We start from the raw sequence: 24,052 nt of genomic DNA on the forward strand, positions 1-24,052 counted from the left end.
CATTCTACTTTTTTTGAAGACAAAACTTATTCTAAGGGGAGCAATGGTAAACACTAAAAAAACTGTGAATGTGTTACTCCCACCGTCCCTTTTTATATGTCGTTTTTTGTGGTTACGCATAGATTAAGATAGTCAATAAATATGTATAGATTATACCCAAAATAGCATAGTAAATACTAAAATACGCTTGTCACTAATTATTTTTTAATTAACTAATTAAGACTGATAAGAGGCAAAATTGATAAAAATACAACTAATACCTTATTGAAACTTTAATATGACAAATAATTTGGAACAAAAAAAACACTCCAAAAAGACATAAAATAAGAGACAGATGGAGAATTAAGAAGAATATATGTTCCATGTAAATGACGCATTAATGTAGTTCTTGTGCTATGTCTATAAGGGTAGAATTGACATTTTTCGGAAAATATTCCGTGGAATCAAAAAAGATTGTGTAAAAAAGATTCATGGTTGAGGAGTGATTGTAATTACCCAAACATGAGGGTTTTTTTCGTAATTTGACATCACCTCAAGGGTGGCCGTCTAGAAACCCTTTTGACTCAAATGCCTTTTTTAATATTAGGACAATCATAAATTTTTTTATAAATTTTTCATCATTTAGGTGAAAATCATTATAAACACACATAAAGTATCAATGTGAAGAGCTTTAATTCTCCTTATCTTTTGTCACACACATCTTGCAAAGCCACATAAAATTCCTGTCGACTGAGAAATAATTTCATTTGTTGGTCACAAAATGTCAAATTAATAAGTCACGTGAGACCTGGGATATTGATTTATTAAGACCAAGTTTACAATACATGATTTATTTCTTTTGGCAAATTGCACTTCACCCCTATAGATTTCTAAGTTTCACACTTTTCCTCCCTCAAATTCAAAAAAGTGAATGCCTCTTCAAAATGTTATATTTGTTGCACGTTGTCCCGATAGCCAAATTCCAATGGTTATTCATCAGAATCGAGTGTTTTTATTTTATTTTATTGCAATTACCCCTTTAAATGTTATTGTTGTTGCAGATCGCCTTTCAAATATTATTTTATTACACGTTGCCACCTCTAAACTGTTATTTTGTTGCACGTTGTCCACCAGCAAATTTGGCAAAGTGCAACCAGAACAATTTCATAGTGTAGTCTCGTTTTTTTAAATTTTAGGAGGAAAGTGCAAATTTAGAAAACTTATAGGGGTCGAAATGCATTTTATCCTAATATTAATAACACATCACTTTTTACAACCCCACCACACCCCTTCTCCAATGGCATATTACATCTTAATAACCATTAGGACAAAATACACTTCTCCCCCCTATAAAATTTCAAATTCGCACTTTTCCCCCTAAAAATAAAAAACGAGACAACCCCCTATAAAATACTATTTTGGTTGCACTCTGCACCGAAACCCAATTTCTAGTGGGCAATAGGCAACAAAATAACATTTTAGAAGCGCATAAGTGCAACAAAAATAACATTTGAAAGAGGCAACAAGCAACAACAACAACATTTTAATTGATATATAATAGGATAAAAACACTTGATTCCGATGTATAAACCATCAGAGTTTTGTTATCGGACAACATACAACAAAAATATTACTTTGAAGAAGGACACTCGTTCTTTAGGATTTTGAGGGGGAAGAACTGCAAGTATTGAAAATTTATAGGGGGTGAAATGCAATTTTCCCTAATCACTAACCATTACTAGTGTACTACTACTATCCACATGCACCTTTGTTCCAAAGGGAACCAAAACAAAATTAAAAATAAATGAAAATAATATAAAAAAGAAAAACCAATGAAGCAAAATAGAACAGATATCCCATTTTCCCACCACCACCCTTCTTACCAAACACAAATTCACACATCCCTTTATATAAACTTTATAAACCCACACACCAAAATACTATTTTCTAATTATAATTAATTCAAATTAAATAATATGGACCTAGTCCAGCTCACACTCTCCACCGCCCTCTTCCTCCTCTCCGCCGCCTTCCTCCACACAATCCTCACCGCCGCAAAGCGCCGCCGCCGCCTCTCCTACCCACCGGGCCCACTCGCCCTCCCCATCATCGGCCACCTCCACCTCCTCGGCCCGCGCCTCCACCAAACCTTCCACGACCTCTCCCTCCGCCACGGGCCCTTAGTCCAGCTCCGCCTCGGCTCCGTCGCGTGCGTGGTGGCGTCCACGCCGGAGCTCGCCAAGGAGTGCCTGAAGACCCACGAGCTCGTCTTCTCCTCCCGGAAACACTCCACCGCCATCGATATCGTCACCTACGACTCGTCGTTCGCGTTCTCGCCGTACGGCCCGTACTGGAAGTACATCAAGAAGCTCTGCACGTACGAGCTCCTCGGCGCCAGGAACCTCCTCCACTTCCGGCCGATCAGAACCCTCGAGGTGAACAGCTTCGTCGGAGATCTGATGGGTAAGGCGGAGTCCGGCGAGAACTTCAACGTGACGGAGGAGCTGGTCAAGCTGACCAGCAACGTCATCTCCCACATGATGCTCGGGATCCGGTGCTCCGGCACCGACGGCGACGCCGAGGCGGCGAGGACGGTCATCCGGGAGGTGACGCAGATATTCGGCGAGTTTGACGTGGCGGATATTATCTGGTTCTGTAAGAACTTTGATTTCCAGGGGATTAGGAAGAGGTCCGAGGATATTCAGAGGAGGTACGATGCCTTGCTGGAGAAGATTATCACCGACAGGGAGGAGCTGCGGCGGAACCACGGCGGCGCCGCCGGGGAAGCTAGGGATTTTCTCGACATGTTTCTGGATATTATGGAAGGTGGGAAATCCGAGGTTACATTCACTAGAGAACATCTCAAAGCTCTCATTTTGGTAAGAACTATCCACTACATATTTATTTTAATTTTAATTTTTATTTATTTATTTTAATTTATTTGATAAAAGTATATCGAGTAAAAAGAGAAACGGACTACGACCCATAATATTTATAGATAGTCCTCACCATTTAACTAACTTTATTATTTAAGATCTTATAATTAGTAAAAATAATTTATAATATCTGATCCTAACGTTTGCAAAATTAATTAGAAAATAAGACTAACGACTTATTAATTAGTTCTTGAAATGGTAACTTATCATATATAAGAATTATTAGATGTTTAAAAATGAATTTAGTGAAACGTTATTAGTTAGACTCTAAAAAATAGCATATTGTAGTCCATACCTTACTTCTAGTTAGTTAACTAAAAGAAAAAGAAAAGGAACGTCATTGTGGTAATATAAGGTTACCGATGCAAACGAGTCGAGTATGGCTGTTTTGGCGAACTCGAGCTCGAACACAAATACAAGTTTTACGTGTCTTATATTAATTTGAACTCGAGATGAGTTTGTCGAGCTCACGAGCTGATTCAACTTACTTACACCACCATGTAGTATAATGAATTATGGTAAGATATTTTGACTTAATTTCCCAATTTAAAATTCAAATTATAGTATGTGAAACATGTTTGTCGAGTAAAAAGTATTCTTTTCTATGTGGAAAGAAAAAGGACAAATTTAAAAAAGAGTATAATAATGGCACCTTCTAGAAAACAAAGCAAATGCTTGTGTATGCTATAAAACTTAGGAGAGTGTGTTGGCCACATAACTACCTTGTGTTATAATATCCTAATAATCAATGTGCGGCAACATTCAACTGCATTTAATTTCTTATAAATAATTTAAATATTATTAAATTTGAAAATAATATCCTCATGGATATTTATACGGGCTGAAATGCCCCAAATGCCCTAAAGGGCTCTATCACATGAGTTTTTTTAGCTCACTAGAAATTTACGTATTATGTTAGAACATCTTTAATGGGGTTACGTATGTCATTAATATGCATTGTCGAAATAATTAAAATTATTGTTTAAATTATAACTTTGATTTCTCAAATACGAGAAATCAACTGTTTATAATTTAAACAACAAAAAAAAGTATTTAAACAATATTATTGATGTACATTATATCTAGTAAGATTTGAGAATAATAAATTAAATATTAAAATATTAACTTATATTTATTCAGAGTTAAAACTTAGTCTATATTAACTATTTTATAATAAATATTGATATTTATTTTAGTTGCAATTCAAATTGAAAATATAAATTTAATTTGTAAAATATGAACAACGGCTAGGATTCGTTTGGTTAGGTAGCTAGATATTTCGTGATGAAAATTAAATAAATGTATTTTATTACTTTCAATAACTATTGGCCCCACCATAACTTTACCGTAACATCATTTTTCATATAAATAATATATTATATTAATATTTTAATATATAATCAGGATTTCTTCACCGCCGGCACCGACACAACCGCAATCACGGCGGAATGGGCGATATCGGAGCTAATCAACAACCCAAAAGTACTCCAAAAGGCCCAACAAGAGATCGACAGAGTCATCGGCTCCGATCGGCTGGTGCAGGAATCCGACGCCGCCGATCTCCCTTACCTAATGGCAATCATCAAGGAGACTTTCCGCCTCCACCCTCCGATCCCGATGCTCGCCAGAAAATCAATCTCCGACTGCGTGATCGACGGCTACGATGTCCCCTCAAACAGCCTCCTCTTCGTCAACCTCTGGTCAATGGGCCGGAACCCTAAGATCTGGGAGAATCCGCTGGAGTTTCTGCCCGAGAGATTCCTCCAGAAGGAGAATTCCGCCATTGATATAAAAGGGCAGCATTTTGAGCTGCTGCCCTTTGGTACGGGCAGGAGGGGCTGCCCGGGGATGCTGTTGGGCATACAGGAAGTGATTATTATTATTGGGACTATGATTCAGTGCTTTGATTGGATACTCCCCGACGGGTCGGGTCGGGTCGATATGACGGAGCGACCCGGGTTGACTGCCCCGCGGGCCCATGACCTGTTTTGCCGTGTTGCTCCGAGAATTGACCCGGTTGCGATTTCGGCCCATATTTGATTTGTTTTTGAGCTATAATTTTTTTTTTTTTTTAATGCTGGGTATGGATTAATTAATATTTGTGTCTTTGATCTTAAATGAATGATTATGTGTGATTACAATTCCATAAACATGTTGATTTGTTTTGTTTTTCTGAGAAATGCAACTTAATGCTTGAATAATTGAAAGTCATTTTTATCTATATATGAACATTATAGGATTATATTCTAGGATTTAATTGCATTTATGCATCCTTATATTTCCTCTAATATTAAAAAAAATCATCGTTTATTTTATTACCACAGAGCCATATATACACACGCGTTTCCACTTTTCCGAAATGTTTCGGAAATCGAAATGCCATGAAACGTTTCAGGGCAGTTTTCATATATATTTAAAAGTTTTGAGGACGTTTCTAGCAATAGTAAAAAACTGAAAAGCGTGCCGCTTATCCACCCAAAAAATATTCTAAATTCCGTTTTAAATAAAGACTTGGAATGGTCTACGTCTAAAGAAATTTAAATCTTATGTCTATAATATTTTCCACTTCTTGTGGTGTTTTAGTATTTTTGTAGATGCCTCGAATGTAATTTGCGGAAAAGTAATTCGAATTAGAACTTATAAATTATATATAGTTTGTAGATACAAATATGTTATTCACGATGCATATATAAGTTAAACTTTATAATATTTAAAAAAAAAATTTATGGATGTACATGTACTCCTATATTTTTAATATTTGCACATTCCCCACATTTATGTATCAAACTTTCTGAAGAAATGGTGACTCATCGTGTCCATTTCCTCATTCCGTATCCGCATTCCCGTGTTCATGCTACATTGGTTGTATGGATATTTGATTATTTATAAATAAGTAAAAAATTATTTCATATAAAATACCGTTAGATATATCGGTGTTAGGTAGTCATTAATATTAAAGACTGTTTTGTTACTCAACTGCATATAGTAAATTACCAATTGGACCACGTGATTTATCTCCATAACATGTCAATTTCCAATTGCAGTACTCCAGAAGACTAATATTTTTAATTCTGTCATATATTAAATATTTTTGTCATTCTGATTTAAAGACACAAGTTGGTAAATTCAGTTTTCAATAGTAGGGTTGTGATTTAAATAGAGGGATGTCCGCTGATGATTGTAGTTGTCATCTCTTACAGTCATTCGTCATAATCCAATATATCGATTCTTATTACCGTATAAGTGGAACGTACATCTATATTTCTTTGTCCCAACGTAATATTTCGAGGTTTCTCTAAATCGGTTCGGGTTTTTTTGTTCATGTCCGAACGTATGACATGTCAATACATGATAAGTATTTTTGTCGCTTGAAGCACATATCAACCGTTGACTCTGACTAGCTATTGAGGATGTTTTTGACTCATTCAATTAATGTTTCCCTACTTTCGAACACAGTATTCATAGCAAAAAAATTACCGTGATCCTCAAATTCAAACGTGTCAAACGGAACATCATAATACAAGTTGTCATTATCTTCTTCGTCTTTTTGTTCCTAGACAAGCTAAGTAAAAAAAAAATTAAATATAGATAAATAAATAAATAAAATTAAGGTTTCGTGCTCTGCTACACAAAATGTGAACATGGGTTTGGTGCTCTAAGGAACAAAAAATAGTTTGTTTCTTTTGGTTTCGTGTTGTTGAACACGAAACTTATGAACAAGTTACGTTTTAGCAACACAAAATAATGAATTTTTTGCAAAAATTATAAAACAACATATTAATGGGCTTTATTTAATGGGCTTGTTCCATAGTTTTTTTCCTTTCCATTTTTGTGATGGCAGAGCCCATATTGTTTGTTGACTGGTTTCATTTACTCTATTTATATCTTTTTCTGATAATTATTGTTTTTAAATAATGAGTGGCTAAATTTATGCAATTTTTTATATTCTTTAAAAAAGTTACATAATTAAATATGTTACTCTTATGAGAGTATAATATATTTAATTCTTCCCTCTCATGTCTCCTCAATATTTCAACATATGTTTATGCTATAAAAAGATCCCTTCATCAGCGGCCCAAATTATACTTTTCTTTCTGCAGTTAGTATTTATTATATTTGTTTCTCTTTTTCTTTTTGAGGGAATTGTATATCTATAGCTACGTAAATTTACATCCGACGAAATATATCAGGTGTCTTGAATCACTAATCTACATATAGTAACACGCATTCTTGTATATCTATGCTTAATGAGTAGCTATTTATTTCGATTTACGATTTAAAATCACCTAATATGTTACACCAAATGTAACATCTTATAGAATGTATATCTTATTATATTTGTTGATCCACCGTCCACCAAGATTTGGTCAAACTAAATAAAGATTTTAGGTTAAAGAAAAGAAAAAAAAAATCCAATAAAAGTGGTTGCAAATTAAAGGCTAAATATAAATCGAATTGAGTTGTCTCAATAAAAAATTCAAGTTCGAGCTGATGAGGTTGAGCTTTCATAAGTTACGATTCGACTCATTTTTAATTGCTCAACATGGCGAAGACTTGATTTTTTTGTTATTTTGATTATAAATACACAATATATAATATTAATAAATCAAAAACTAATAAACTTGCCTCGCTATTAAAAAAAAACTAGTTAATTATAAAATAATATCAATCATTATGGTTTGTTTGATTATATTAAAATATATAATATAAATAATCTCCCGATATGGTACATCAGATGTAATATCTTATAGACCGTATATCTTATTATATTTGTTGATCTATCGTCCACCAAGATTTGGTCAAACTAAACAAATATTTTAGGTTAAAGAAAAGAAAAAGAAAATCCAATAAAAGTGGTTGCTAATTAAAGGCTTTATCTATAATAAAAGAAAGGACTTGTAAAATTAAATATAAATGAGTTGAGTTGTCTCAATAAAAAATCCGAGTTCGAGCTGATGAGATTGAGCTTTCATATAAGTTGCGATTCAACTCATTTTTAATTGCTCAACATGGCGAAGACTCTTGATTTTTTTTTTTTTTTGTTATTTTTTTAATTATAAATATATCAATATATAATATTAATAAATCAAAAACTACTAAACTTGCCTCGCTATTTTTAATTAAAAGAAAAGAGCTAGTTAACTATAAAATAATATCAATCATTATGGTTTGTTTGATTATATTAAAATAATACAATATAAATAATAATATTTATCCAAATTTCAAAAGGAAGAAGTGGAAGAAACAGGAAAACAAGAACTAGCCCCACCAATAGACATGGCCACGGGCCGGGTCTGACCCGGACCCGGCCCGAAACCGACCCGCTGACTGCCCCGACCCGCCCCGGCCCCGGCACGTTGACCATGGACCCGGACCCGACCATATACGGGTCGGTTTCGGGTCCCAAATACTTGGACCCGAGACCCGCCGGGTCTACCCGGCGGGGGGACCCGGAGACCCGGACCCGAGGGCCCGACCCGAGGACCCGTCGGGTCCACCCGGATTTTTAATGAATAATCATCAAAAATGCAGGTTCTGGGGTTCGAACCCGGGTGGCCCGAGTGGATTAGTGAGCACTAACCACCCGGGCAAAGTTACTTATTGCAATGTTACTCCTAACTATAAATATATAATTATAATTAATACTATAAAATAATTATAACAATTGAATAACTAATGTTAATAAATTATTAATTGTGAGGTTCATTATCTTTAATATTAAAAATCTCCCCTAATATCAAATACAAATATATTTAAAAATCTCCCCTAATAACAAATGCATATATGAATAATTACGATTTAATTTAAAAGAAAGATTGAATTTTGAATTTTTTTTTAATTTTGAAATTATGAAAAAGTTTCTCATATTAATTATTATTAAATAATTTTAATTAAATAATTAACAAATGCAATATAAGAAACTTTTAAAAAAATATATAGAATCACGGTTCAATACATCAAAACATCTATTATTAATTACTATATCAATGTAATCTCCACTATTGAAAAATATAAAGCATTGAATCAATTCAATATATAAACAAATGCGTTGACTTATTACAAATTCACTTATGTTATTAAAATCGATAGTGTGAAAAAATCGAATGAAAAATAAAATAATATGTTTATTTAAAAAAAATAGATTATAACTCATTTCAATTAATTTAAATCGATTAACCTCAGTTGTTGACAAGAACTTATTAATATTATTGAGTATCTTATCATAAGATGATTATTTAAAAATATAAATCTGGACTAGTAACAAATTTAAACCGATTAACCTCAATTGTTGACAAGAACTTATTAATATTTATAAATTATTAATTTTCATGTTGACTATTATTACTATCAAAAATCTCGACTTGTAACAAATGCATATATATTTAATTTTGAAAAATATAAAAAAATACGATTTAATTTAAAAGAAAGATTGAATTTTGAAATTTTGAAAAATTTCTCACTTATTACTTTCACTTATAAATACCCATAATTCAATCTTCACAACTTTAATTTTATTTAGTTTACGTCTCAAAGTCTTAATCGTTTCATTTTTTTCTAAAATTTTTTAGTGTTTAAATTCAATTATTATTTTTATTTTGAATTTAACGTTAATATCATCTTTTTTCAAGTTTCAATATAAGTTTTTTTTCCTTTCTTATTAAAAAAAAAAAAAAAAAAAAAAAAAAAAAAAAAAAAAAAAAAATTGAAAAACCGGGTGGACCCGGACCCGACCCGGACCCGAACCGGACCCGGATGGAACCGGGTGGACCCGCCCCGGACCCGGACCCGCCTCCCCGCGGGTCGGTTTCGGGTCCCCGAAAAGTCGGACCCGGACCCGGACCCGACCCGCCCCGTGGCGATGTCTACCCACCAATATGAACTCAAGTCAAAAAGTTATCCTTTTTGCCATTTTGATTTTGATTTTGATATATGCATTTGAATTTGCGATAAAAATAATATTTGAGTATATATTTATAAAGATAGTAAATGAATCATGTCCCAAAATAAATAATCAAATTGCATATTATTTCTAGTCGAGCCTCCCGGCCTGTCATTATACCTTGAGAAGTAGAAAAAATTACAATCCCCCATCCCACCTAAAATTCTAAGAATTCGCTGAGAGTTAGAATAGATTCGTAAATCGAGTGGACTGATCCGTTTAAATGTTAAAAAAAATATTGGGACTTTTGAAATTTTGCAACGAACATCTGAAAATTGGCAGTGCATTTCGATAGACATTTTTTAATAACTTATGCTCAATTCGAATTAATAAATACTATTCTTGTTTAATGTATAATGTATTTATAATTAGACAAACTTTATTTATTTTTTGTAATTTAATTACTCTATCAAAATATTATTATTTCATTATTACTATTTGTTATATGGTATTTAATTACAGAATTTAGTTTTCCTTGATTTAATTAATTTCATCACAAATTGGTTAGATTTTGAAATAAATAAAGATGGTCGACGTCCAACTTTTATTTCCCACCTACCAAGTGTAGGACCAAACCACAAATTACTCAAACATCAATTTTTAAGCATGGTTTTCTGAAACCATGCAATTGGAATTTAGTGAAACAAGAATAATTCCAAACTTCACTTCAAACATGCAGAATTATTCTCTTTATTAAAAAATGGGTAGCTACTAATTTATTACAAGTGAATCGGAGCTCTAGATCTAACTATAAACGAGAGAGCACATAATATATATATATATATATATATATATATATATATATTAAGAGTAGACAATGTAATCATAATAGGCCAAAGTGGTAGACATATTTAGATCAAAAGAAAAGAAAATGTGAAATAATTAAAAGTTTGATATGTCTGCTTCCAAAACCTAATATTGTGGTGCATGCGGACAATATTGCATGCCCACCCGCATGCACCACTTGTTTCCACGTGTAATTATCATATCTACTATTCACAATAATACGAAAATAAATTAAACATATTTATCAAAAAAAAAAAAATCAAACCCTTAAAAGTTTTCCACTTGTGTTGGACTATGGTGGTGTTTGCAAATGATTATTTAAAAGCAGAAGTTAGTGATTGTGATTTAAGTTAGTTTTAAGTGCTTATTTCTAAAAGTTGGGGGTGTTTGCAAATATTTCGGAAAATGAACTAAAAGTGAAAAAGCAGGGTTAGGAGTGCTTTTAAAAAAATAAAGTAAAGCAGATTATTTTAAGAGAAGCAAAAACAAAAGTTGATTTTGCAAACACCTAAAAACAGATTATGAGCAAAAAAAACCGCATAATCACTTTTAAAAAGCATTTGCAAACACCACTATATATTTGGCTTCTATTTATATGAAGAATGTATATATTATGATTTTATTATCACACGTTCACACCGTTTTATCTTAGTGTGTCCTCATTTTTTCTTCAAATTCGACTAATCAGTGGCAGAACCAACATAAGGTTAGGGGGGCCACGGCCCCCCTATATTTTTCAAATCACTAGTAATTTATATAGAAATATAATTTTTTTTGGTGTGTAGTATAGCAGTTAAGGCTCTTTCTCATAATTTTTTAATTGAACTTAGTCTCATGTACTTAAAATATTGGTTCCGCTAATGTGGCTAATTATACGTAATGGTGCAGTTAATAATATCGAATTTTATATAAATTAAATGGAATTTCAAAAATTGGACTCGATTTATAAGAGTTCATAGTATTAAATTAACCTCGTTACGTTGGTGATTCAAAATGCCAGGGTATGTTTGTCTAAGCATAAATGGTAATAAAATTATAATATATTTTGATGTACAAATTCAGTCGATATTTTAAACAAAAAAAGTTTGCACAAATAACTGTGATGGCTTTTCAGACATTAAAATTTAAAATAAAAAATTAAAAAAATAAATAGCACAGAGATATTAATTTTAAATAAAAAGATACGAAATTGGGACATACAAAAGGCCAGGTGTTTTTGCTTCCCAATGAATTTTCATCAGATCAGAGCACGAGACACAAATAAACAAAACTATTAATTTTATAAATTATTTTACACTACATGTTAGTAATTATTATCGAAAATACATCAATTAATCAATTATCATATGCAATTCATTATTGAAGTTTGTATATTTACATGTACACACATAAAAAAAAAAAATACACACAACACGAATAAAATCAAAATAAATTAACACGGGCCATTTATTCTAGTAACGTACAAGAAATTAAAATAGATGATTGTGAAAACATATATATAATAATAATATAAAATAAAACCCTAATACAAAATTAAATAGAATTAATTTTATCTAGTGAGGCTAACTCTTGGAGAAGAAGATGAATTGGATGAAGAAGAAGAAGAAACAGGTGAAGGCCAAAATTGTGCACTCTTGACCTTGGAAATGCTTGTTAGTACACCTAATGGCGTCACATCCCCTATTACTCTTACTTTCTTGCTTTCCAAATCTATGCTGAATGACGTCACTCCTGCATTTTTATATTATATATCCATCAACATATGTAATTGATCGATTATCAAATAGATTTACATATTTGTTTCTTGGAGCAATCAAAAGAACAAACACATACGAATGGGCGGGTCATAAACGTTATTTACAATGTATGTGTACGTGCTTAGTAAGTAGTTATTTTTTTTAAATTACGATTGAAATTCATCTGTTGTAAATTAATAACCAGGTGTAGCATCAAATCCCCTGAATCGACATATGGTCAACAGATCATTTGACCGTGTACATAAAACAAAAAGAAATCATATATATATATATAATGTTTTTTTTAGCGCGCAACCGGCCTCTAAATGGTGAGGCCTTAGGGGGTTATTTTCCTTAAAATAGTGCATCATATGAGGAGTTTTGCTAGTATTAATAATACGGGCACTTTTTTTTTCGAAAATGAAAAATTTACGATGAATCTTTTAACGATTAGAGTAAACACATAGATGCAGAATGCAATAAATCATATATATATATATATATATATATATATATATATATATATAAAAGTACTTGCCTTCCATTCTTGAAATATGTTTCCTCAACTTCCCTTCACAACCCTTGCAATGAATTGAAACCCTCAACTCAACAACCTGCATTAATTAATTAATTAATTAAAACTACACATTTCAAACGTTAAATTATTAAACCAAAAACCTATATAATATACATTAATTTTTTTTTAATAACAATAGAAATAAAATACATGCAATTAATTGATTATACCTGACGATTTGGAGTACGAGCTGAAGAAGATTTGAGATCGTTGACCACAGGATCAGTCAAGATTCTTCCAGATGGTGGAATATTCTTCTGAGGCTGAGCAATTAGTTCGGATCCTTTCAACGAGTAAGTCGGTTCGAAAACCGGGTTCTGATAGGCCCGAGTTGACAAGGATCTGAAAACCGGGTAGCGATCCGAGTTGACGCGCTTGTAGTTATTATAATCATCCCTAATCAAGGGATGACTAGAAACCACAAGGGATCTTTCAGAGGAATCTTTTACTGCATGCTGATGATTATCCAGCAAGAAAGGTTTGTCGTGTTGACTCAGTAGGTACGATCTTGAGGAGATTCTAGGGTTAGCTAGATCGTCCACGTCAGCAGAGCTTTTTCTGCGTGAGATTTGATGATCGGCTTGCTTGTTTCTGGTCGGTTTTGAAGAAGCTGGGTCGAATGGGAGCTGAGATAAACATGTAGTTCGGCTGCTGCTGCTGGTTCTTGGGGTTTCTGAGCCGAGCCGATGGGTCGGCTTTGAGCCGGGCCGGGTTATTGCTCGGTGATCCATGCTTGAGCATATGGCTGTTGCAGCTGGAGATGCACAAAACAGCTCTATGGATTTCATTCTCTCTCTCTCTCTCTCTCTCTCTCTCTCTCTCTCTCTCTCTCTCTCTCTCTCTCTCTCTCTCTCTCTCTCTCTCTCTCTCTCTCTCTCTCTCTCTCTCTCTCTCTCTCTCTCTCTCTCTCTCTCTCTCTCTCTCTCTCTCTCTCTCTCTCTCTCTGTGTTTTGTTGGAAGAATGGAGATGAGGTAAAATGTGGAGAAGGATCTTATTTCTTCAGCGGCCATTAAATCTGGATATAAAGTGGAGGGATTTGAAAAAAATAATAATTTAAAATAAAAAAGGAGGAAATTAAATGGGTCCCACAACTAGTGGAATTATTTAAAAAAAAATAAAAAAATTAAAAAAATTAATGGAAAGGAGAGGATTAAATTATCTGAGTGTTTAATAAATAAAGGTGAAGGTTAATTGGAATTTGGGTTATTTTTCTTTGAGTTTCTTTTTGGATTAGTGGGTGGGTGAAAGAAGTTGTGATTGTGCTTTTCTTTTCACTTTGAGGACTTTTATATGTGTGTGTGTGTGTGTGATGATTAGTAGCACTATTTAGCCCAAGAGTTAGGTAAGTTAATTTCATTTGTTTTCAAAATGTGTGCTCTCTTATTATTGAGATATGATTGCTAGTTCATAATCACGCAATTTGCCAACCTTAATTGACTTAATTAGAGACACATGTATGTGTATACATATACACAGATACATATACATCGTAATTGGGGCTAGACATGGCCTGATCGGGTACTTATTGGTCAATTACCTACTTAATCAGATCAACCGATTTTGCTGAAAACTGAAAATTATTGCCCGCTTGAACATTAGATCGGAAGATGATTGACAATCGACTTTATCGGATAAAAAATTCAAGTATTACGTTGTGGCACTCGTTTGTTCACTATCCTCTGCCACCATGTTGATCAAATTTTGATTTAATTAATGATATATCATATATCATATATATGCTTACAAATAACCCGTGACATATATATTGTTTTTCCCACTGTTTTATCTCTGCTTTTCCATATGGGATTATTCCCTTCGTGAAGAAAAAAAAAATACATATAGGGCGTGATCTTCAAGTACTTTTTAATATTTAATTCTTCTATATTTATATAAATTATGAGGTTGAAACAAAAGCTAAATTATTAAAGCTTACTAATCAAAGATTCAGGATATCGAAATAAGATTGATAACGAAGGAACTCACAATCAATTATATATGTGCACCGGATAAATCTACACTATCGTATAGCAATCTACAAATTGTACGAAAGAGTGAAACAAACTCGACTTGACGATCGTAGACAAATATCTGCTGAATTTCGATGCATAATATATGTGCACATATTAGTTATGGAAGATCCATTAATTGAAAATGAGTGCAATATAATGATTACATCTTCAATGTTTCTTATGGTAGGTCCAAATTTATTGAAAACTTTTTACAAGATAAAGATGCAGATTGCATGCCCTCTCATGATTACCAGATATCAAAAAAAAAGATGAGTATGAGAAACAATTATGGGCCTTTTGGTAATTTACAAGTCTTGATGTAACAGTGTCAAGTTCAGACGTTGGAAGAATTAACGGCAGGGGTGGAATTGAACTAATATTTATAATTTAGGACTAAAATTAAATAAGCCCAGCTTTGACGATCTATTTATCACTGGGCCCTGTAAACCAAAAAAGCCCAAATAGTGAGATACAAAACATAACCTAAGCCCAAAACGCCTCGTATATGAAGCTAGGGTTTCGCTATTCACCATTTTCTCTCTGTTACACTCACTCTTCGTCGCCAACCGCAAACCCTAAACCCCAAATTCGGCGGCAAACGAGAAAATGGGTATGAGAAAACAATCCATCTACTTGATATTTTGATTTCAATTTCAATTCTGATATGGTGTTTTTGTTAACTAATGTAGCGAGGATTAAGGTGCACGAATTGAGGCAGAAGAACAAGGCAGATCTATTGGCGCAGCTGAACGATCTGAAGGCGGAGCTAGCGTTGCTCAGGGTGGCGAAGGTCACCGGCGGCGCCCCCAACAAGCTCTCCAAAATTAAGGTTGTGCGTCTCTCGATTGCGCAAGTTCTGACTGTCATTTCTCAGAAGCAGAAAGCAGCTCTCAGAGAAGTGTACAAGAACAAAAAGTACATTCCGCTCGATCTCCGCCCTAAGAAAACCCGCGCCATCCGCCGCCGCCTTACTAAGCACCAGGTATACCCATTTTTTTAACCCAGAAATGTCAACGAATTTTTTATTTATTTTTATTGTTTGGTTTTCTCTGTGAGATATTTCTGTTTGATGCTCTATTTGGTATGTGATTGCAAATTTATCAAGTGTTGCATTTATGAATGCTGAGATTTCGGAATGTTCGATAATCGACATTTTTTATTCATAGATTTTTATATGTTTTTACTGTAAAGAGTAGGAGATGTTAAAGAATTGCTTATTTATGGGATGCGCCCCGGCTATGGTCTAATTCTGAACGATTTGTTCGTGTACTGTTTGTTACGGGTTATTCGTTTACTTTGTTAATCATTTCGTGACTGGCTTATAATTCTCTGGTAAAAAAATTCAATCATTTCGATCTAATCGATATACTGAATTTCGCCCGATTGATGATTGCCTGATAATACGATGATGACCTTTGATGTGATTATACAATCTTATCCTGCCTAATGTTTGGAAACCATGTCTATTATATGTGGTGGGTACTCTATGTTGAACAATGAAAGCCTATCTATATTCAACGATCAAGGTACTGTATGTGATGTGATAGTATGTTTTTTGAGGATCAAGGTAGTTTAAGCCTCGATTCAAATCCTAGGATTTTACGATTTTTTTACCTTATACCTTGTTAAATACATTGGACACCTAATACAAGCAAAATCCTTAGCAGAATTCATGAAATCTTCAAAAGCTACGATTTTTACTTTATTAATGTTAGCAGACTTTTTGTGTATGTAAAAATTAGGCATTATATATAATGTACAAGACATGTACGATCCCATGATTTTACGATTATGATATTATAGCCCCCCTTTTGATTTTACTTACACTCCCGGTTTTGACTACCTTGTCTAGGATGATTGTATATTTGCTGCATTAAACTATTCCCAGTTCTAGTCACTGTATCCATATGTAATTTTTTAGATATATTATCAGTCGAGCCGTGGTGGCTTTGGAGTAATTTCAGAACTAAAAGAATCACTAGTTGACCAAATGCCAGAAATCCTAATGCAATACAGACTTCGACACTTTGTTGAGTTATATGTCATAGTTTCAACTAGAGATTACATATGACATCATATATATGTTCATTTCCATCGAAACTCGTAAATTTTGCAGTTGTGATATTTTCTTGCGCGTACATTTTTTCCACGGCATTCTTATGTTCGTTTTTATCTGTTCTTTTTGTAGGCATCTTTGAAGACTGAAAAGCAAAAGAAGAAAGAGATGTACTTCCCCCTGAGGAAGTATGCTATTAAAGTTTAAGTTATTTGGTAACATTTTTGCTGTCTACCGCTGAATATTAATACTTTGTGCCGATCGTTATTTAATTCGCAGTTTCTTTAGTAGTTGTACCGTTGGATATTAATACATTTCTTGTTTAATCTAGACTCGAATTACGTTTGAGTCACATCTTTTCCTTTATATTATGATCCCCAATGTGTTTCATCATGTTAAATCTTATTTTGCACCTGGTGATTTAGGGTTTTGGCAATTTGGAGTTCCCCTTTTGACTTGGTCAACTTATTTGAAAAGTATTTCGTTTTCTTGCTAAAACTAATTGTAAATTTTATTAGAAATGTAACGTTGACTTTGGTGATCATTTTTCATTTTATTAGTCAAAGATATAGGCTTGGATGAATTCTTGATTTATGTCATAGTCAACAGAATTCTCCCAGATTCTTGCTGCCAATATATATGTAAGGTAAACTAATTAAACGGTTTGAATATTGAATATGCACATATTTGTTATTTGTTTATTAACTTCTACAAGTCAAAGTGAGATATTCTGGTTCTTGCGGTCTCAAATTTAATGGAATTTTGTAGATTACGTGACATTTTTTATTAATGGAATTTTGTAGATTATGTGACATATTTTTTATTTTGTACCTGTTTTATTTCATTCGAGCTTCATATTTTGAAACAAGATGATCATAAGATGTGTTTCTTTGGCTTGTAAATATCAAATTGTGTTGTATCAGAAACTGCATTTTTGCAAAAAACGAGTACAAATTAGAGAATATTTCAAGCATTTTTGCAAAAAACGAGTACTAATTAGAGAACATTTCAAATAGCCTAGATGATTCCGTTGAATTTAAGATCGAAATGGTGGACATGTAAGTAGATTCATAGTTGATGGGTGATTGTAATTACCCAAATATGAGGGGGGATTCGTAATTTGTGCTTACTTTAGCGGGTGACCATAGTGTTACCAAAAAATAAATTATGAAATAATGCCTATCTAATTATTCTTTTATTTGTTTTAACTTACACACTCAATTTCTTCTTCTTATTGCAATATGTTTAACTTTTTCGTCTGGTGTTACTCATATGTTTTTTATTATTATTATTATTATTGAACTTCCATTAAATAGTTGTAATTAATTGCATTTTCCTGTTGTGGTTGAAATCGAATTGTTTGACTGAAGAAACGTGTTAGGTATGAAACCTGAAGTTGTCGTTGCATTGCTAAGTCGCTATTTCTGATTCAGCAACATATTGGCATGCATGATGTCTTTATCATTTTTCCAAATTGTTAAAAAGTATTTTTCTTAAAAATTATTATATTATATTTCCACTATTATCAAAGGTTTAGATTAACCCTTCACAATTTTTATACCAGTATTATATTTTCTTGTACTATATAGTTCACAGGAGAAATCTTTTTATGACATATCAAATCTTTTCTAATACAACTATATTAGCAAGAAACGAAAAATATTCTTGTGTCGGGTCCATAAATTAATTAAGTATGAAAAGTGTTGCTATCAGCCTCTGCACAAGAAAAGAAAAAAAAACCAAAATATATATTATTTTTCAACCATCAAACTAAATATATCATTATAATTTAATTTTGAATATTCAAATGGCCATGATCTCACGTTATCTATTTTATATCCCCTCCTTATTTTCTTATGACATTTGTACACTCTCCCACTATTATTAGCCGAGCCAGAATTTGAAGTTCGGGGGCGACGCATTAAAAGTTTTTGGGGGGGTGCATACTTTTGTATACAATTTTATTAGATTTCTATATAAATTTATTGAGATTTAAGAAATGTTGGGCGCATGAGGAATGGCACCAGTGGCCTTATATTGGCTCCGTCACTGAACATTGTTACCGACTGCGAAGTTCGCCATGAATGTTTGTAATTTTCAATTGTAATATAATTTATTTCCATTCTAATTATAGTTTGATTTGAAGTATTTGAAAAGATTGGACAATCATATGAAGTATGAAAAAAGTGATGGATTTGGGTATTTTAGACATTTTCAAAACATGGTGGTGTAATGAGAAAATTTAAGGGTGAAAATAAATCAAACTCAACTCCTTTAGGAGAATATTATTCAAATAAAACCTAGCTAGATTAGCTTTACACAAAGTAGTTATTGCCTTGATTATAAGTTTTATTTATGCATACTTGACCACAAAGAAAATCCTATTAATTAAATATAATAATACACTTCTAGAGTGGAAAATGTCACACATTTTACTCAACCATTGTTTATTGGCCACAAACAATATTTTGAAATAGTCTCAATCCTTGTAGTTTACATTATTAAAATTGGTTGACGATGTTGATGGTTTTGTTGTGCCCTAAATTAGGAGTGGGACTCTCCTAAAACTACAAAAGGAAATGGTCTTGAATTCAAAGGTGGACCATGTTATTACAAGTTGAGCCTTTTCTTTATTCATTACTATTACTATTACTACATGAAAAGTTAAACAATTGTCATTAATTACTATTATTATTATTATTGCTCTAATATAAGTTAAACCAACCAACATCTAGTATAGAAGACATGGTCAAATAGAGATGGGGTGAGAAATTAGTGATTTAAATAATTAGATGTCAAATCTTCTTTATTATTATGGCCGAGAAAGTAACTAACTTTCCTTTTTAGCAACGAAGGAATGCACAGTTAATTATATATGTGCACTGTGTAAATCTGCATTAGTGTTTTGTTGATTGGTAAATTACATTATGTGATAAACTCGATCTAACGACTATTACAAAGAGAATTTAAATTTGAATTTGGGTCAAATAACACAGACTCACTTGCTCCAACTGCTGGACCATCTCTTACGAGACACAACTAAATTATTTTGATACTTGGAGATTTGAAATCAATCACTAGAAACTAAATTAACATCGATTTGTGCAACGTAACGAATGAAGTCCGAAGAAACTCATTGTAACTCAAATTCCATTAAAATTTATGTTATACATCTTCAGAAAAATTGAATTATTATTATATATATTGCTCGAAACATCCCAAAATTGCCTAATAATTAGATCAAACATACACATAATTGTCTGAATTAATTGAAAATTTTAAACAAATTGGAGTTGAATTCAACGAGACAGCAAAACATAACCTGGTAAAAAAAAATGTTCCTTGTTTTCTCCTAGCATAAAACATTTGCCATCCACAGTTATTATCGACGCGGTACAAAAAAACCAGGAGCCCAACTCTCACAAAATTACTATTTGACACCCAGATTTTTACTATTTCGTCTCTTTACCCCTTCACAAATTCAACGAATAACATCTTCGCACCGCGTATACAAAGAACAACCTTTTCAAACCTTCTCTCTTTCATCGGTCAAACCTTCTCTCTCTATATATACCCCTTTCCTCTCTCCTCCATTTCTCATTATCCAATTCTCTCTCTCTCTCTCTCTCATCTCTCTATCAACAGTTTCTCTCTCTACAATTTTCCACAGTTTCTCTCTCTACAATTTTCCACTTGTACTCTGTTACTTGTTTCTCTTAAAACACCAACAATCAGTTCAAAACCACAATAAAAATTAAAAAAAATTAAACAAACAAATATGAAGGGTTCATTGTTCTCCGGCAAAAATTCTCCGCCTTCTCACCGGGGTTCAACGCCGCCACGCGCCGCCGAGCACCACACTTTCACCGACACGATGATGGAGGAAAACCTAGATGTTGCTGAAAGTATGATTAGGAAATGGGATCTGGATGCACACAGACACGAGAAATTCTCGCCCCTATTTGTCGACGACAACAGAGCAGAAGCGAAGAGATTTATTGAAGCGATTGACGGTTTGCGGAGGGCCATGCACTACTATGTGAAGCTCACCTCCGGCCATGAAAACCTCGTCAGAGCTCAGAATTTGATGCAAATTGCGATCAAGCGACTCGAGAAGGAGTTCTATTTCAGTTTATCGGCAAATCGAAAAAATCTCGATTCCGAATCCGTTTCCGGCCGGTCCTCCAGAGCCTCGGCGAGGACTAGCGTTTCCGATTTTTACGACGATGAAGCTTCCGAAGAGGAAGAGAGCACCACGGCCACGCCGCCGCGTACGCCGCCTCGTTCTCCGCCTCGAGAGATCTCGGAAGCTGACAGAGCTTCCGAGATTGCAATGGCGGATCTGAAGAGCATCGCCGATTGTATGATTGCGTCTGGCTACGGAAAAGAGTGCGTCAGGATTTACAAACTCATCAGAAAATCGATAATCGACGAGACTTTGTACTATTTGGGGGTTGAGAAATTGAACAGTTCGCAGATGCAGAAAATGGAGTGGAATGTTCTAGAGGCGAAAATCAAGAGCTGGCTGCACGCGGTGAAGGTTGCGGTGAAGACGCTCTTCACCGGCGAAAGGATCCTCTGCGATATCGTCTTCTCCTCGTCGGAGAAGATTGCCGAGTCGTGCTTCGCCGAGATTTCTAGAGACGCGGCGGTGAATTTGTTCAGCTTCCCGGAGAATTTCGGGAAGAGTAAGAAGATTCTGTCGCCGGAGAAATTGTTCCGTGCCCTAGACCTCTACGAGGCAATCTGCGACTTGTGGCCGGAGATCGAAGCCGTTTTCTCCCACGATTCCTTATCGGCGGTGAAATCGGAGGCCACGGCGGCTCTGGTGAAGCTCGGCGAGGCGGTGAGGACTATGCTGGCCCAATTCGAGGCGGCGATTCAAAAGGACTCCTCAAAAATCCCGATGGGCGGCGGCGTCCACCCACTCACCCGCTACGTGATGAATTTCCTCGTCTTCCTCGGCGACTACAGCGGCGCGCTCTCCGACATCATAGCCGACTCTCCGGTGGGGTCTCAAACCCCTCTGCCGGAATCCTACTTCCTCAGCCCAACCTCCGGCGTCGGCGACGACTCCTCGGCGGCGTCAATCACCGCACGGCTGGCGTGGCTGATACTCGTCCTCCTCTGCAAGCTCGACGGCAAGGCGGTGCTGTACAACGACGTCGCACTGTCGTACCTATTCCTAGCGAACAACCTAAACTACGTCGTTTCGAAGATCCGGAACTCCAATCTGGGGCTCCTTATGGGACCCGACTGGATCTGGAAAAACCGGTCAAAGGTCAACCAATACATGGCCAACTACGAACGAATGGGATGGAGCAAAGTGATCTCCTCCCTCCCCGAAGATCCAACGGCCGAGATTACTCCAGAGGAAGCAAAGGAACGCTTCACACGATTCTATCTGGGTTTCGAGGAGGCATACAGGAAGCAAGTTTCGTGGGTCATACCCGACCCGAAACTACGAGACGAGGTCAAAGTTTCTCTAGCCAAAAAAATCGTTCCGGGTTATCGGGCATTTTACCGAATGCATAGAGGAAACTTCAATAGGGATATTGGGGTTGAGTCAATTGTCAGATATGCCCCTGAGGATTTGGATAATTACTTATCCGACTTATTTTTTGCGGCTGCTGGCACGGGCACGTCAGTTTCGTACGGGAGTTATCCGGAATCTTCATCGCTGTATCGTGGCCGTTGATCGGGTTTTCCGAATCGACGGCTGCCGGCCACAGATATATATGTATAGAGATAGCGTTTATTATTTGCGTACAGAATTCAAACTTCAAATTTGTTAGAGAAAAAGGACTTTCTTGAGAGTGACCTTTTGGCATTTGGTGTAACCATAAGGAGATTCTTTTGATTATTTTGGAGGAATATGAATTATTATTTATAATAATCTTTTTCTTTTATAAAATCAGAAATTAAACTTTAATACATATTAGAAGAGCAATTAAATAGTTTTTTCTCTCCACAAAAATATTCGTTAACAGTAAAAGTATAACATTGGTAAAAAGTCAAAAAATCAAAAAAAAAAAAAAGAGTATTTGTTTTAAGCTGTCCTTTAAAAATTATTCTTCTTTCTCATATTATTTGTCTCTTTGAGTGAAAAAAAATTCTCATTTACCGTTGTTAATTAATTAATTAAAAAATAATTAATCACAAGAATATCTTAGTGATTGCCTATGAATTTTGCCGTAACCTATGTACATTTTATTAATTTTCATAATATATGTACAATAGTGAAAAAACGAGACATAAAATGTGACGGAAATGGTATGGAAAAACAAAGTAGGAATCAAATTGAGTTTGTTGTGTTAACAATTAACACGCGCAATGAATATTTAATTCACGACTTGATTATAGCATCAAATAGTTTGACTCTGTTTTTCAAAATCTGGTTGATACAATCTAGAAAGTAGAAACCAGTCAAAAGTGACTTTTCCTTATAAAAATATAATAAAGTTTTCAGATAGGATGTAAATGTTATAAATGTGTTTAAAAACAAAAAAAAAAAAAAAAAAAAAAAAAAAAAGAGAGAATTTTCTGCGAAATATTTGAGTAGTTACTTGTCAAACTTGTTTCTCTGGACAACCGGAACGATTAAGACGGCCGTCGTATGGGTCTTATCCAGAATCGTCCTTGTCACCATAGCGGTCGTTGATTACGTTTTTGAATTATGGCGGCCGTCCAATACATCAAAAATGATTTTCTTTGGAGAAGAAAGCCGTTGAGAGGGACCTTTTGGTTGGAAATATTTGGCTTATACAATCTAGTCTATATAATGAAAATTCTCTAAAGAGGTTTCGATTTCTATTAGAGCTCTGTAAAAAAGTCCATTAATTATCGAGAGATTCGGTCCATTAAGGCTCATCAATAGGCGCAACCCAAAAAAGACAGCCCATTGAAAAAATAAGAAATCCTCGCCACAAAGTCCAAGGAAGGAAAATATATCACCGAGAGTCGAGAACAGGCGCATAAAATGCATTAACACCAGCATTAAATGCTCGAGTGAAATGAGACGACCGGAAAGTG

General features: G+C 34.4%; 5 protein-coding genes across 5 annotated transcripts in view; 4 read left to right on the top strand and 1 right to left on the bottom strand.

The window, feature by feature from the left end:
• Positions 1 to 24,052, top strand: part of LOC105949167 (glycine-rich RNA-binding protein 4, mitochondrial) — a 96,532-nt gene that overhangs the window by 63,535 nt on the left and 8,945 nt on the right. The gene's annotated exons all lie outside the window — the stretch shown is intronic.
• On the top strand, positions 1,750 to 5,136 carry LOC105949064 (cytochrome P450 93B2). The gene is made up of 2 exons (XM_012972330.2): positions 1,750 to 2,858; positions 4,320 to 5,136. The coding sequence occupies exons 1-2, from the start codon at positions 1,956 to 1,958 to the stop codon at positions 4,953 to 4,955; spliced, it is 1,539 nt and encodes a 512-aa protein (XP_012827784.2). The 5' UTR covers positions 1,750 to 1,955; the 3' UTR covers positions 4,956 to 5,136.
• LOC105949036 (uncharacterized) lies at positions 12,087 to 13,830 on the bottom strand. Its single transcript, XM_012972304.2, has 3 exons — positions 13,125 to 13,830; positions 12,916 to 12,991; positions 12,087 to 12,372 (listed from the first exon to the last, which is right to left on the bottom strand). The coding sequence occupies exons 1-3, from the start codon at positions 13,740 to 13,742 to the stop codon at positions 12,191 to 12,193; spliced, it is 876 nt and encodes a 291-aa protein (XP_012827758.2). The 5' UTR covers positions 13,743 to 13,830; the 3' UTR covers positions 12,087 to 12,190.
• LOC105949156 (large ribosomal subunit protein uL29) lies at positions 15,423 to 17,386 on the top strand. Its single transcript, XM_012972436.2, has 3 exons — positions 15,423 to 15,574; positions 15,654 to 15,946; positions 17,153 to 17,386. The coding sequence occupies exons 1-3, from the start codon at positions 15,571 to 15,573 to the stop codon at positions 17,225 to 17,227; spliced, it is 372 nt and encodes a 123-aa protein (XP_012827890.1). The 5' UTR covers positions 15,423 to 15,570; the 3' UTR covers positions 17,228 to 17,386.
• Positions 20,198 to 22,916, top strand: LOC105949153 (exocyst complex component EXO70H1). Its single transcript, XM_012972433.2, has one exon. The coding sequence runs from the start codon at positions 20,799 to 20,801 to the stop codon at positions 22,716 to 22,718; it is 1,920 nt and encodes a 639-aa protein (XP_012827887.2). The 5' UTR covers positions 20,198 to 20,798; the 3' UTR covers positions 22,719 to 22,916.

Source organism: Erythranthe guttata, chromosome 4, assembly GCF_056151865.1.
Source record: "Erythranthe guttata isolate IM_541 chromosome 4, IM_541, whole genome shotgun sequence".
Lineage (NCBI taxonomy): Eukaryota > Viridiplantae > Streptophyta > Magnoliopsida > Lamiales > Phrymaceae > Erythranthe > Erythranthe guttata.